This window comes from Lynx rufus, unplaced genomic scaffold (assembly GCF_022079265.1).
Source record: "Lynx rufus isolate CCGP_SWC_20201006 ecotype Redwood Valley unplaced genomic scaffold, mLynRuf1.p SCAF_10, whole genome shotgun sequence".
In the NCBI taxonomy this organism is placed as follows: Eukaryota; Metazoa; Chordata; class Mammalia; order Carnivora; family Felidae; genus Lynx; species Lynx rufus.
The window spans coordinates 71454900-71468681 of record NW_025814824.1 but is presented as its reverse complement, the minus strand read 5'-3'; the positions used below and the strand labels follow the sequence as shown (position 1 = coordinate 71468681).

The 13782-nt window shown below is 39.0% G+C and overlaps 1 protein-coding gene across 25 annotated transcripts in view; it reads left to right on the top strand.

The window, feature by feature from the left end:
- The window catches only part of LPAR1 (lysophosphatidic acid receptor 1), a 367912-nt gene extending 354555 nt beyond the window's left edge, over nt 1-13357 (top strand). For all 25 annotated transcript variants that reach the window (XM_047067554.1, XM_047067604.1, XM_047067595.1 and 22 more), the window contains one exon: nt 10915-13357. In XM_047067554.1, the coding sequence (XP_046923510.1) occupies nt 10915-11216 (302 nt within the window). In that variant the 3' untranslated portion in view covers nt 11217-13357. The remainder of the gene's footprint in view (nt 1-10914) is intronic.
- Nucleotides 13358-13782: the final 425 nt, after the last annotated feature.

Genomic DNA, 13782 nt, shown 5'->3' with positions numbered 1-13782 from the left:
ATGGTTACCAGAAAGGAGGTGGGTGGGGGGTTGGGTGAAATATGTGCTGGGGCTTAAGCATATACTCACCATGATGAGCACTCAGTAATATATAGAATTTTTGAATTACTATATTGTACACCTAATCACTTCTTGGCCTTTGGCTAAGATCAAGTGTACTCTATTGTACACCTGAAACTAATAATATAACACTGTATGTTAGCCGTACTGGAATTGAAATAAAATAATGCAAAGAATTCTTTGCACATGTGCAATTGTGTGTAACTGTATTTATAGGATAAATTCCTAGAAGTGATATTGTTGCAGTTTATTTTGAAGGCTGTACAACTGATAGACTTTTGTTCAGGATTTATGTCTGAATTTGCTTTGTAATTTTTAATCTTAGGTTTGAGCAACCAATATTTTACTCTGAACTTGTAGTTACATAATTGAAATTCATATAGAAAAATTTGTTTATGATTTTCAATCTGGAATTCTTTAGCCTAAATACTCACTTCCCAATGGAATGATTGCTTGTATACTTTTTTTTTTAACTTAAAAGGTTTTGATAATGAGAGATATCTTAGGCACACAGCTATCATATTCTAGCAGTTTGTACATCCCTCCTATTCTGCCAAGAATCTGTGCTTTGTAAATATCAATCCAAGACATTTAGCAACCGTAGGAGGCATAGCCGATATTGAAAAGAATGATTTATATTTAGCATTTCTGCTGTTCCTCTTTTCATGTCATTTGGATATATACATGTGTAGGCATGTTTTAAAAAAAACTAATAATTTTTAGGTTGGAAGAATATTTCACAGAATTTTCTGAATTTGCTTTTGGGTTAAATTTTTCCCCATTTTGTTAATAAAAAATGAATTAGAAATGAAACTTTCTTTACATTTCTTTGTCCTTGAAGTTGGTCTCTTGATTAGTACATATCTTGCTGATCCGTGCAAGTAGTTCATGAACTGTAAAGAATAAAATCCATAGGATTCTGTCATCAGCTACATTCTGTGAATATTTTCAACCAGACTTTAGTACTCATTTTTCAGACTTAATGTCATTTGGGGAGAATCTTAATTCATAGCTGAAAAACTAAATATGTTGCAAAGCCAGTGATAAATTCCTTGTTTGTGTTGCAAAACTAATTATAAATTCCTTGTTTATGTTGAACTTTTGCTAGGGAAAGATTCTGGGGGGTGGATTTTATTTATCTTTTTTAAAGGAATAAATATTATTCAAATCACCTTGGTAACAGCTGGACCACAGTCATGCAATATGTTTAGTATCACTTTCTGAGTTAGTTGACGTTGGTCTGGAGTTGACAACACTGATTTTCAGTGAGATAGAAGATTTATCATTTTTAAAATAAGAAGTGAAATTTACTTTTTAAGAAAATTGCAATCACTAGGTTTAGAAGGCAAAACAGATTTCACCATTCTGAGAATGGCGAATTATTTTCTATGTGAAGAATATGTTAAGTGGCGGCCTTTTTGGTTGGGTCTCAGAGTCTACTACATGTGAAAGAAAATAAATCTCATTGTTTTTTTAAAGACACTAAAATGTGATGACTGTTCTCAATGTATGTGTGAATATCCGTGCACATACAGATATGTGTTATGTATACACTCATACAGTGTGTGTGTGCATATATAAAAATTGTATATATTTTTATAAGTGTAGAAACTGTCATTTGAAAACAGTAAGGACTTGCAAGAAAATCTTTTGGTAGGCATTGGGAGGAGCACTGTTTTATGGTTATTGGTGGGTGGTAATGCTCTGGTGAGCCAGTCTTCCCCTCAGCTATTTCACACCAAGACAGAGCTGGGTAGACATCATGCAACCTGTTTAGGGAGGAAGGGGTGAGATGGTGACCCATTTTAACATAGTTTAATATGTAATGGTTTTGTCGAACGTAAAGTCAAGCATTTCCTGTTTCATATGCTTATAGAGTCCTTAGCGGTCATATATTTCTCTGGGAGAAGGTTAGCTACAGCTGAAAATATGGCCGAGGATGTTTAAGGACATACAACTTAGTGCGTCTTTGTTTGGTAGCTGTCTCTTGACTTTTTTCAAATTTGGAGCTGAAAGATGGCCATGCTGTTTCTGTATTATCTGAGCATTATTGCAACTTCGTTTTCACCATTCATAGATAAGAACTTTCAGAGGAGTCTACTTCTCTCTATGTGATTGTCTAATGGAACTTTTCGCCCACCCATTAGATGGCATCACTGGATATTGTAAGTATAGGAAAATGCTGGCTTTGATGGCAATTCATTTCCCAGGGGGTCCCCTATTCTGGAAAGTCTCCTGCATAATGAACACACATTCCCTGAAGCATGGTGTCCCTGCAGTGGATTTGTGAGTATTATAGCATCTAACATTGAAACAGAAGTACTCTAGGAAACACAAAACAGCCTCAAATAAATTACAGTTAATATTCTCACAGATTCAAGAGGATGTTGTATTGAACAAATTAGGATACATTACTACATAAAACACCAATTGGATAACAAAATAATGTTCCTAGAGATAAAAAATCTACTTCCCTACCCTTCCCCATCACTAATAAACAGTCATTCAACATTAATTTCATATGCAATCAGAAAAAAGGCACACATTTAGAATTCAAAGCAACATTTCAAAAGTGCAAAATCATATACTAAAGTATCTCTAGACTGCAGGACTCTAAGTAATTTTTAAAATTTCCTATTTATACTTTTATGCATTTTCCAAACTTTCTATAAGAATAAAGATAATTCAAGGACTTAGCTTTATACCATTATTTAGACATCAGTTACTGAAAGGAAAACAGCTGATATGCTAGGAAGAAAAATTAGGTTAATGAGAATTATCCTTATCCTCTCATAAATTATGAGTCTTCCTTGAGTTAAGTAAGCTATTATAAATTATGGGGACATCAATATATGAAAACAGTACACCAATTTGAGTGCCTATAAAAAAGGCAAGTATGACACTTGAAAAAGACTTGTGAATATTCACATTTAATATTATGCCCGGACACTGATTATGGTGATAAGTGATTAGAAGTATACTTTATATTCTAAAAAAAGGTAAGACAGTATATGCCAAAGGGTAGGATATATTCTTTCGATACTCCCTGATAACTAGGGCATGGGTATGAGACCTAATCATGGCCAAATTCCTCTGCATGGAACTTTGGATCCTGAGGGATTAACACAAAGGTGTTTTGGGTCAATAAGTGATTTTTTCTAGGTAGCTATTGCAGAATCCAGGATCTGATGAAGCAGCATCATCCTATTGAACCATTCCTGTAGCAGGAACTTGGGTAATGCCATGTCTCCCTTCATTACTGAGCCAACACGGTTTTCCAGAACTCAGGAGATTCTATAGATAATCTGATACCCATCCAGATTGTTAGCAATATATTTATTTATGCTCCAGTAACAAATGCAGATATGGTGAGACTTTTGCGTATACGATCCACCTCATGCCCTCTGAGTGCCTTGTAGCGCCCATTCAAAGGGTGCTATCCTTGTTTTGGATATGTCTATTGGGCAGTTACCTGTGACTGATATGTGACAGATAATATTGAATGCCCGTGGTATGCCAGCTACTGTTCTAGATGCTAGAGATACAGACATGAAAGAGACCACATTTACTTCTTTCACAAAGCTTACATTCTCATTGAAGGAAGATAGAAAATAAACATGTTAAACCAGTGAGATAGTTTTGGGTATAGTCACGAGATATGAAGATGATAAAACGGGAGAGTGTAGTGAGGAGAGTGTGCAACATTAGGTAGGATAACCAAGGATGGCTTTTGAGGAAGTGATATTTAATTGTGACTAAGCAGATGGGAAGGTCTACAGAAGGAGTATTCCTAGGTAATAGGACTATAAATGCAAAGGTCCTGAGACAGAAATGACCTTGGCGCACGTGATTAGAATCTAGTGGATGAGTGATGAGTGGAACGAGATGAGGTTGAAGAGATTGACAGGCCAGTCATATGGGGCAAATCCCAGTAAGGATTTCAAGTAGAAAGCCTTTGTAGGATTTTAAGCAGGAAAGTGATGTAATATGAATTGATTTATGCGTATGAAAGATCATTCTGGCTATTCTGTGCAAGCTTTAGGGAAGAAGCATGAAGGAAGAGGAATTGGTTAGGAGCCTGTTGCAATAGACAGATAAAAGGTATTGCTTACTTGGCTAGGGCTGTAGCCATGGAGAAGTGGTTTCTACCGGCTGTTCTCAAGCACAGATGTTCTATGAGAGATGATGCTGGCATGCTAGCCACTTCGGCATGTGCTTTCCAATGTACAGTTGCAGATGAGATTTAGAGTCTGTTGTAGGGTATGGAGTGATACTCAGTGTTTAACGTGAAGGAGAGTATAAAATGCCAGAAGCAAAGCAGTGTTGGAATTCTCCTTTGTGTGGGAAGGCCAGCATTGTGTTGCTAAAAGACAGGATTAGCTAAAACTTTCATCCAGGAATATTCAAAAGAGAACTGAATGAGTATTCTGTTCTGCTTTGAGATCTTATGTTTTTTGTTTATTTTTAAGATTTTATTTTTATGTAACCTCTACACTGAGCGTGGGGCTCAAACTCACAACCCCGAGATCAAGAGTCGCACGCTTCACCGACTGAGCCAGCCAGGCACCCCGAGATGTGTATGTTGTTAATGTCCTTTAAAGGATAAACGTTGGGGCGCGTGGGCGATTCAGTCTGTTAAGTGCCCGACTTCGGCTCAGGTCATGATCTCGCGGTTCATGAGTTCGAGCCCCACGTCAGGCTCGGTGCTGACAGCTCAGAGCCCAGAGCCTGCTTCGGATTCTGTGACTCCCTCTCACTCTGCCCCTCCTCCATTTGTGCTCTGTTTCTCTCTTTCAAAAATAAATATTTAAAAATTTTAAAGGATAAATGTTGCCCTCAGGGGTGAAGGAAACGTTAGAGTACGTCACACAATGAATGAGATCATGCAACTATAAACGTACGAAGCATTCACTGTGACCATGAAGAAGTGGAATTGCATTGATTTTATCTTTTCAGTGTTCTAGGAAATGGATTTTATAAATAATCTAGGTTGCTCTTTTAGAGAAAAACTTTAATTTCAAAAAGCCATTTACGTCTTCATTGCAGCGATCCCTCAACTGCTAGACCTAGGCATAAGCCTTTCACCTGCGGCCTGTTATCTAACACAGCCTCTTTTAAGATATGTAATTTCGAAGGGTTTCCTCGCTGGCTGAACCATTTCTGTGTACCTTAGTAGCAGAAATCATAATACAGCTACAAAAATTGGACTGAATTCTGGGATACCAAGCTGCTCCTTCTCTGAGGAAATTCCAATTTAGTGGCCGTGGAGGTAGTGTATGTTTTTGAACACCTATATCCCCCCTCAGCCTCTACCACAGGCCTCTGAGATTGGACTACTCGTAGATCCTTTGAGAAACAAGAAATGCAGGGCCAAAGGAGAGGTTGACTGGAACACAGCACTGGTGTGGAATTGCGTTACCTTGACTTGTCTTGGATCTTTGGGTTGTCTGGGTGTGTATTTTTGTTTTTGTTTTTGTTTTGCCTGTTTTGTTGTTTTGTTTGTTTGTTTGTTTGGTAAAAACACAAATTTGCCAGCCAGACTGGAAATGTTTTCTGGTTTTTCTTCATCAAAGGGCGCTCTCCCTAGCGGTCTTCTCTGTCAAGGACTTTCTCTCTTTAACTTTGGTTAAAGCTTGGTTATGTTCCATATGTAAGCAGAGTTCAACTGATTAGGGAAAAGTCACTCCAGAGAAAAGACTCTAATTGTGAGACCAGATGGTAAGCATTATTCCGCTGATGGGGTTGTGTAGACTTGAGGGAAGGTGTGGTAATACGATCTCATTCTGCAGCTGTGACCTGTTGTTCCAAAACAGCCTCCTTCCTCCCTGCTTTTTACGTCTACATTCCAGCACCTCTCCTTCCATCTTTGTGGGCATCGGGGCCTCACAGATTGATTTGACAGATGTGTAAGACAGGAATGAAGCTTGCTCTAAGAAGAGCAACTTCCGCTATTCATTCTACCCCATGGATATTTTTTGAATATCTGTCTCCCCCTGTTACATGTAACATGGCAGATTGTGCAGAATGTAGCCACTCTTGTTCAGCACGCTGAGAGACGGTTGCCCAGGACTCAAATTGCCATGAGCCTATCCTGTCTTTAAGGCGTCTGCAGCTGAAGTCTCGCAGGTGCCTCAAAGTTAAGATCAGTAAACTCGAGGGCATTATCTCTGTTCTCCTCCTCTCCCCTCAGAAAACACCAGCCAACCCTTTCTCCTGTGTTTCCTCCTTCAATGAAAGGTAGCGACTTTCTTCCTTCACCACCCCCTCCAACCCCCACCATGGAAAATCTAGAGGCACATCTAGACTCTTTCCATCTTCCCCATTTCATGCAGTCCGTTTCCTAATATTGGCACTGCTCTAATTCAGGTTTTCTGTAGTTCTCTGGAATTTGGAAACATCTGATGTTTTTGTCTTTATTTTTATCCAAATTATTTTCTTCCTTCCACTGTATTAGAGCATTCCATGTTCAGTGAGACACAGACCAGTGAGGCCAATGACATTAGACTCTCACAGAGGGAAGTGTAAGTGAAAATCTTTCTTACAAGCTCTGTGGGTTTATTGTAATATGTGGCGAGGCCTGAGAACCAGTGCTGTGCTGGAGAAATTTCAAATGTCTTAGCCAGGTGCACAAGGCCTTCATGACCTTGGCCATCTTATCTTCTGCCACTTCTGTTTCTGACTTTAAAATCAATAACCATAAACTACTTATGATTCCTTTTTATTTCCCTACTGTTGCATACCATTCCTTGTGGGAATACATCCATCAGAAATGTCCTGGAAATATACAAACTACATAAAGCACTGTCCCTATCAAGTACTACATCCAGTAGCGTGCCATCTTGGTATAGGTGCTGAGCTGACCCATGAGAACCTCCAAAATAATGTGGGGCTCCTGTGCTTCCCTGTGTTCCCTCTCTTTTCCTTCTTCTTATCTTCCTTGGACTCAACAGCAAGTCCTTGGAATCTCATAATCAGGGTGGTGTCATCTCAGAGCTTCCTGAAATGCCAGGTCTTCTCCAGTCCAAAACGTGCTTCCACATTGTGCCCTTGCAGGAAATCTGCTCTGGTTCTGTGCTACACCAGCCTTCACTTATTATGCCTTATTATGCCACTGACATTGGCAATAGGTAGTATAGTCCAGTAGATGTACAGGGTATAGAGAGCTTTTACATGTTGTATCTCAGAGTGATCCTCAGCACTCCCTATGGAGTAGGCAAGGAGCTGTTACTTTTCCACTTTACTGATGTGGAGATGAGGTTCTTTTTACTCTTACTCGGCATGTACTCGAGTCTCTGCAGATTAGGTGTCAATAGGGTCCATAATGCACATCTCAAGTCCCATCACCCAATTGAATTATGGTTGGCTACTTATTACTAAAGGGGCCTGGGTGTAGCTTTTTTTTTTTTTTTTTATGTTTTTATTTATTTTTGAGACAGAGAGAGACAGAGCATGAGCAGGGGAGGGGCAGAGAGAGAGGGAGACACAGAATCTGAAACGGGCTCCAGGCTCTGAGCTGTCAGCACAGAGCCCGACGCGGGGCTCGAACCCACAGACAGCGAGATCGTGACCTGAGCCGAAGTCGGACGCCCAACCGACTGAGCCACCCAGGCACCCCTAGTTTTTGTTTTTAAAAGCTTGAGGGTAGGGGCACCTGGGTGGCTCAGTTAAGCGTCCGACTTCAGCTCAGGTCATGATCTCACAGCTTGTGAGTTTGAGCCCCATGTTGGACTCTGTGCTGACAGCTCAGAGCCTGGAGCCTGCTTTGGATTCTATGTCTCTCTCTCTCTCTCTCTCTCTCTCTCTCTCTCTTTCTCTGCCCCTCCCCCGCTGGTGTTAGTTTTCTCTCTCTCAAAAATAAACATTAAAAAAAATTTTCATTAAAGAAGCTTGGGGGTAAATTCATAGTTGGAGCAAACTTGATTTCATAACATTCACTCACTATTGTTTATTTTATCTTTTTTAAAAAATTTTTTTTTAAACGTTTATTTATCTTTGAGACAGAGAGAGACAGAGCATGAATGGGGAAGGGTCAGAGAGAGGGAGACACAGAATCTGAACAGGCTCCAGGCTCTGAGCTGTCAGCACAGAGTCCAACGCGGGGCTCGAACCCACGGACCGCGAGATCATGACCTGAGCCGAAGTTGGCCGCCCAACCGACTGAGCCACCCAGGCGCCCCATGTTTATTTTATCTTTTAAAGATTTTATTTTTAAGTAATCTCTACACTCAATGTGGGGCTCGAACTCATAACCCTGAGATCAAGAGTAGCATGTTCTACTGACCGAGCCAGGCAGGCGCCCCACTCACTATTGTTTAGAAGCTTCATCACCTTGGAATGTTCCAGGCCCCCATTTTCCACTTCTGTGGTCCATCTTCACTTTTGGTCAGTGTGGTCCTTGGCACCTCTGTGAAAGAGGAGGGAAGGGAGAAGAAGGGAAAATGGTATGATTGGTTTTAGATGTTGATTTTTGAGGCCTGTACTATGAGTCCCTCGAATTACTCAAGTCTTAAAGAACCAAGCACAGAGTATTGGGACTGTGTGATTGGGCCTGTGATCCTAGTACTGAAAACAGTTCCTTTCAGTGAAGAAGGGAGAGGACTCCAAGTTCCTCAATGAAGCATCCACATATATTAGCTCCTGTGTCAGGATGGTGTTTCCCACTTCCTGTCTCTAATCTAGCAAGTCTCCTTGCCTTTTTTTTTTTTTTTTTTTTTTTTTCAGTCTAAAAGTAAGGCCTGTGGGCTAGTTTCTGAGACTATGGCTTTTATTAAAAAGATCTTGCTCTTTTTGAATTTTAAAAGTTGGAAGAAATTATAAGCGACAAATGACTATAGTTGAATTCTGTCACTTAAAGTCCTGTGGGAATAAGAATGTTCCCTTCTTCTGCCCAGGAGGAGAAAAAGATCATTTTATTTAAAATAAATCTGTTGAGCTGCATGTTGCTGGTATCTAATCAAGCTCTGAATTTGAGTTCAATTAGAGCTTTGATAAAAGAAAGGGAAAGGAAACTTGCAAGAATGCTCTCCCATTCATGAAGGGCCTGCGTGTTTTTAGTTTCCAAGTAAATGGAATAATGGGACCATGCATTTTCCATCCAAGCATTTTCCACCCTGAGAATAATTCCCTTCCTGGCTTCTCAATGAATAATGCATTATTTCTGAAACCCAAGAGGCAATTCCTTTGATTTCCCTTTATGTTTAGCTTTCTGAGTGATTTTCAAGCAAGGAAATTCAAGGACTTGGAATGAATGCTTTATTAACATTTTTACTTGAAGTTCAAATAGCTCCTTGGCTATTATCTCCTGATATTTGAAATATTTTTTTTTCTCTCTAAGGAGAATCTAAGGTATTGTATTTATTAGAAAATGAAGCACCTTGGACAGTCTTCAAAGTGAATAGCAGTTGAAAGCCAATACACATTTGCGTTTTAGAACAAAGAGCTTTATGGGGGTACTTTTCTTCTTTATTTTCATTTCCCTGCTGAACAGGCTCAAAAAAGAAACCTCACATTCAAAACAGGGCTGTTTGGATACTAAATCTCATGTGTTTATGTTTTACAAAACTCAACCCTTGAGGCTAGTACAAATCCACAACCCCAGTCCAAGCCACTTAGGCCAGTGCCATTTAAATCTGAAGATGCTTCAGTGGTCATCCTGTTCCCTGTCTGTTCACCGCGTGGCCTGATTGCACATATGGGGTGAGCGATGATGGGACGGGGTGGTGCCCACCGGTTGTGTAAGCCCATGTCCTCTTGGCCAAGGATCCCCTGCGGATCCTGGAGTGCCACGGTGGTAGATTTTAGTACTATTTCACAACCTCTACTTTCCCTGGGAGTCAATTGAGTGATTTCAGCAACAAAATCAACTGGAATTAAGAATTTCCATTCTTTTTACACTTAGAGTAAAAGCCCAAACAATTCAGAATAGTTGGGGAAGAAATGAAAGTTGATCTAAATTAGTAAAACACCTAAACCATAAAATTTGGTTTAAAATATTTAATTTTCTTAAGTTCAGGAAGCAGGAATATAACATAGCATTTTCCTAGTTCCTTCACCTATATGATGGGATAATGGTTTCTCTCCCCTATGGCTATTAAAGTGCTGCTAAAATTAGTATTTGTAAGGCCTATAGAAAAGCACCTTTTAGGTGATTGTTGAATAGAAAATAAACATCCATCTTCCTGTTGGAAATTTCTCTTTCCAAGTAGGCCCGTGATACTGAGCAGATCATAACAGTATTATTGTTGATACTGATAAAATATACTTAATGATTATTTTCTCAGCACCCATTTACTCCTTACAATAAACCTGATGAGGTAAATGTAAGCATTTGTATTTTTCACATTAGAAAACTGAGGTAAGAAAGTAATTGCCTAAATTCACTCAGTTTTCTAAATAGCAAAGCAAGGATTTGAGTTCATTCAGCCTGAATTCAGAAATTATGCCTTAATCAAACATTAAAGGACATTTGCCACAGGTTTCCCTTCTGCTCCAAAACAACGTCATACTGCTAAAAACCCTATCTTTGTAAGGGTTGAGGGGTGTATCCCCAAGTGTCTCAATTTCTTAGCAAACTGTATGTTTTGCTCAAAGTAGTCATCATCTTTATCTCATAAATACTCAATTTCAGTAGGGTTTGAATCAATGAGATTTTATTAAATTATTTTCTCACTAAATTTTTTTTTATTTTTACAGAAAATGAACATTTCATTTCAGATGATGATCTGGTGGCTTTGAATCTTAGTATTTTTATGTTGAACCAATATCAAATTCACATGACGGTTGCTTGCTTCATAATTATATATATATATATTTTGTTCTTCCATTGTAAAATCCTCTTGATCCCTGTCCTTGTAGGTGCCTTTATCATCTGCTGGACTCCTGGGTTGGTCTTGTTACTTCTTGATGTGTGCTGTCCACAATGTGACGTCTTGGCCTATGAGAAATTTTTCCTTCTGCTTGCTGAGTTCAACTCCGCCATGAACCCCATCATCTACTCCTACCGTGACAAGGAGATGAGCGCCACCTTCAGACAGATCCTCTGCTGCCAGCGCAGTGACAACACCAGTGGCCCCACAGAAGGCTCGGACCGCTCGGCTTCCTCCCTCAACCACACCATCTTGGCCGGAGTTCACAGCAATGACCACTCTGTGGTTTAGAAAGGAAACTAAGATGAGCAGCCAGCCATCATCGATTGAGGGACGAACGGCCTCCCCCTACCCCAATGCCAGGGCAAGGTGGGGTGTGAGAGAGAGACGAAAAATAAACTCACGTACTTAAACACTAACCAATGGCAGTATTTGTTCCTAGACCCCACAAGACTTGAGATACGTGGAAAATTAGCTTACGTGACAACCCTCATCCTGATCCCCGTTCCTTTTGACAGTAGAAAGTGGAGATCATGCCATGGAATCCATAATAGACTCCAGGGTGTCCATTTAGACTACACTAACTAGACTTCAAAAGATTTTGTGTGGTTTGGTGCAAGTCAGAATAAATTCTGACTAATTGAATCCACAACTTCATCTACATACAGGCTTCCCTCTTTTTATTTCTAAAGGATACATTTCATTTAATAAACATGTTTATGCCTATCAGCATGCTTGTGATGGATAAGACTGTAGGCTGTTGTTAAACTATTGTAACTCCATTTTTTTCCTTATGTAGGAAAATTGTGAATTAGAATTTTTTAGAGAGCATGCATGTAATGTATGTATGCAGTATGCCTTACTTAAAAAGATAAAAGGGTATCGATTTTAAATCTTCTAGGAAATAGAAGAACCTAGATGTCAAAGCCAGTATTTAGGTTGTGAAACAATGTTCTAATCATAATATTACCTTCTTGTCAAAGTGTTATAACACATCTAAAACAGGGAATGTAAGTTTATTACCAAAAGAATACGTAGTCTAAAAGAAGTCATAGAAGATGAAGCACATATTTATAATACCCAAGTGCATTCTAATTATCAGTACATCAGAAGAATTTTTAATAGCCTGTGTTTTTCTGTATTATAAAATAATACATAGTCATTGTAGAAAACTTGAAAAATGCAGAACTGTGTAAAACAGAAAAAGTAATTACTGGTAATATCGTGACCCAGAAGTAACCACCGTTAACCACCGTAACCACAGCTTTTCCCCCGTGTATGCCTCTATGTATATCACATGCCTTTTTATATAATTGGGATCATACGTAAACAATTTTATAACCGTTTTTTTTTTCCACTGCAGAGTTGCCACATTTTCCTATGGCGTTAAAAATTTTACAAAAACATAATTTTAGTGGCTATATAATATTCCATTTAATGGATGCAATTCCGTTTATTTAACCATTCCCACGTTGTTGACTACTTAGGTCATTTCTGATTTTTACTATTATAAATAATGTTGCAAAATTTTGTGTACATAAAACTTTGTCCATATAATTGATGATTTACTTAGGACATATTCCCATGAAGGATTTTTTTTTTTAAATGTGAAATGTCTTTTTATGCTCTTACCTTTTATAAAAAGGGATTTCCTGCTTTGCACCACATGGGTGGCAATTGTGAGGAAAGCCAGTGAAGTTACCTTTTTACAAAGGAAATGCAGTGGTCACTTTAGTTGAGAGTGACTTTTTCTCTATAACAAGATGGACTAGAAGCAGTCAATTGTCACAAATAGCCAGGACCCCCTAATTAATATGTCTAGCAATCCCAAATTTTGTTTGAGGAACCGATTTCCAGCTCTTGGTCGCCACGGCTGTAATGTAGAAGTGAAGACAATGCGAATAAATCAAACATGCCAAGAGAATAAAGGATCTTCGTATTAAGTAGCTTGGGACCCTCGTGTAGCAAATGGGCTGAGTGTGTCAGTATGTGACTGGATACTGTGTATTCTCTGGGAATCACCTCTAATAGATTCCCACCATAATGGGTGATACCTGTTTAATGCATTGTCCAGATGAACTAGTAATTGCCCCAGTTTGTTATAAGTAACCAGTAAAGTCACAGTCATGAAGCAGGTATGGGAAAGTTGGGAGTACGTTTAAGAGAAAGATGTCCAGAAGAATCATTGTCTAGGAAGGAAGAGGTCAGCATTTGAGCAGAGGGCAGACTTGTAAGGTGCCCACAGTGGAAAGAACATGGGGAACCAGTTAGCAGAAACGTGTTTGCACATACTTTATCCAAAGTACAGAGCATTTTATGTTGGAAGTGAAAGAAATGAACTTGGACTTTCATGTGCATATATTCTGGACTATTTGAGTTAAAAACATACTAATTGGATCTTAATAAATTCATTTTCAATCAGTGTTTGGCAATGTGTGGTTCTGGTCTGTGTTGTTTCTGTTGCTCAGGAATCTTCCAGCTTGCATCGCAAGGTGCCTTCCTTCTGTGGACAACTTCATGTCCCCGTCACCAGGCCTTCTGACCTCTTGGGGTGAAGCAACCATATGCTTCCCCCAACTCAGAACTGCTTTTTTTCTGTCAGTAATAAGTCTTACTCTTAACATGAGTTTCTTTTGGAAAAAGTGAGTTTATAAAAACGTTATGATGACTTTATGAAAAACTTGGAGTTTATAAAATCACAGTGATCTTCATGCTTATCAATTTTAATAACTAACAAAAGTCATAGGTATCTTCTAATGATATGCTAATTATATCCTTTTTGTTGTGTTGCTAAGATGTTAAAAAAAGTTAACATTTATTCAAAGGCATGAAGGTCTCCATGACATTTGGAAGAGAG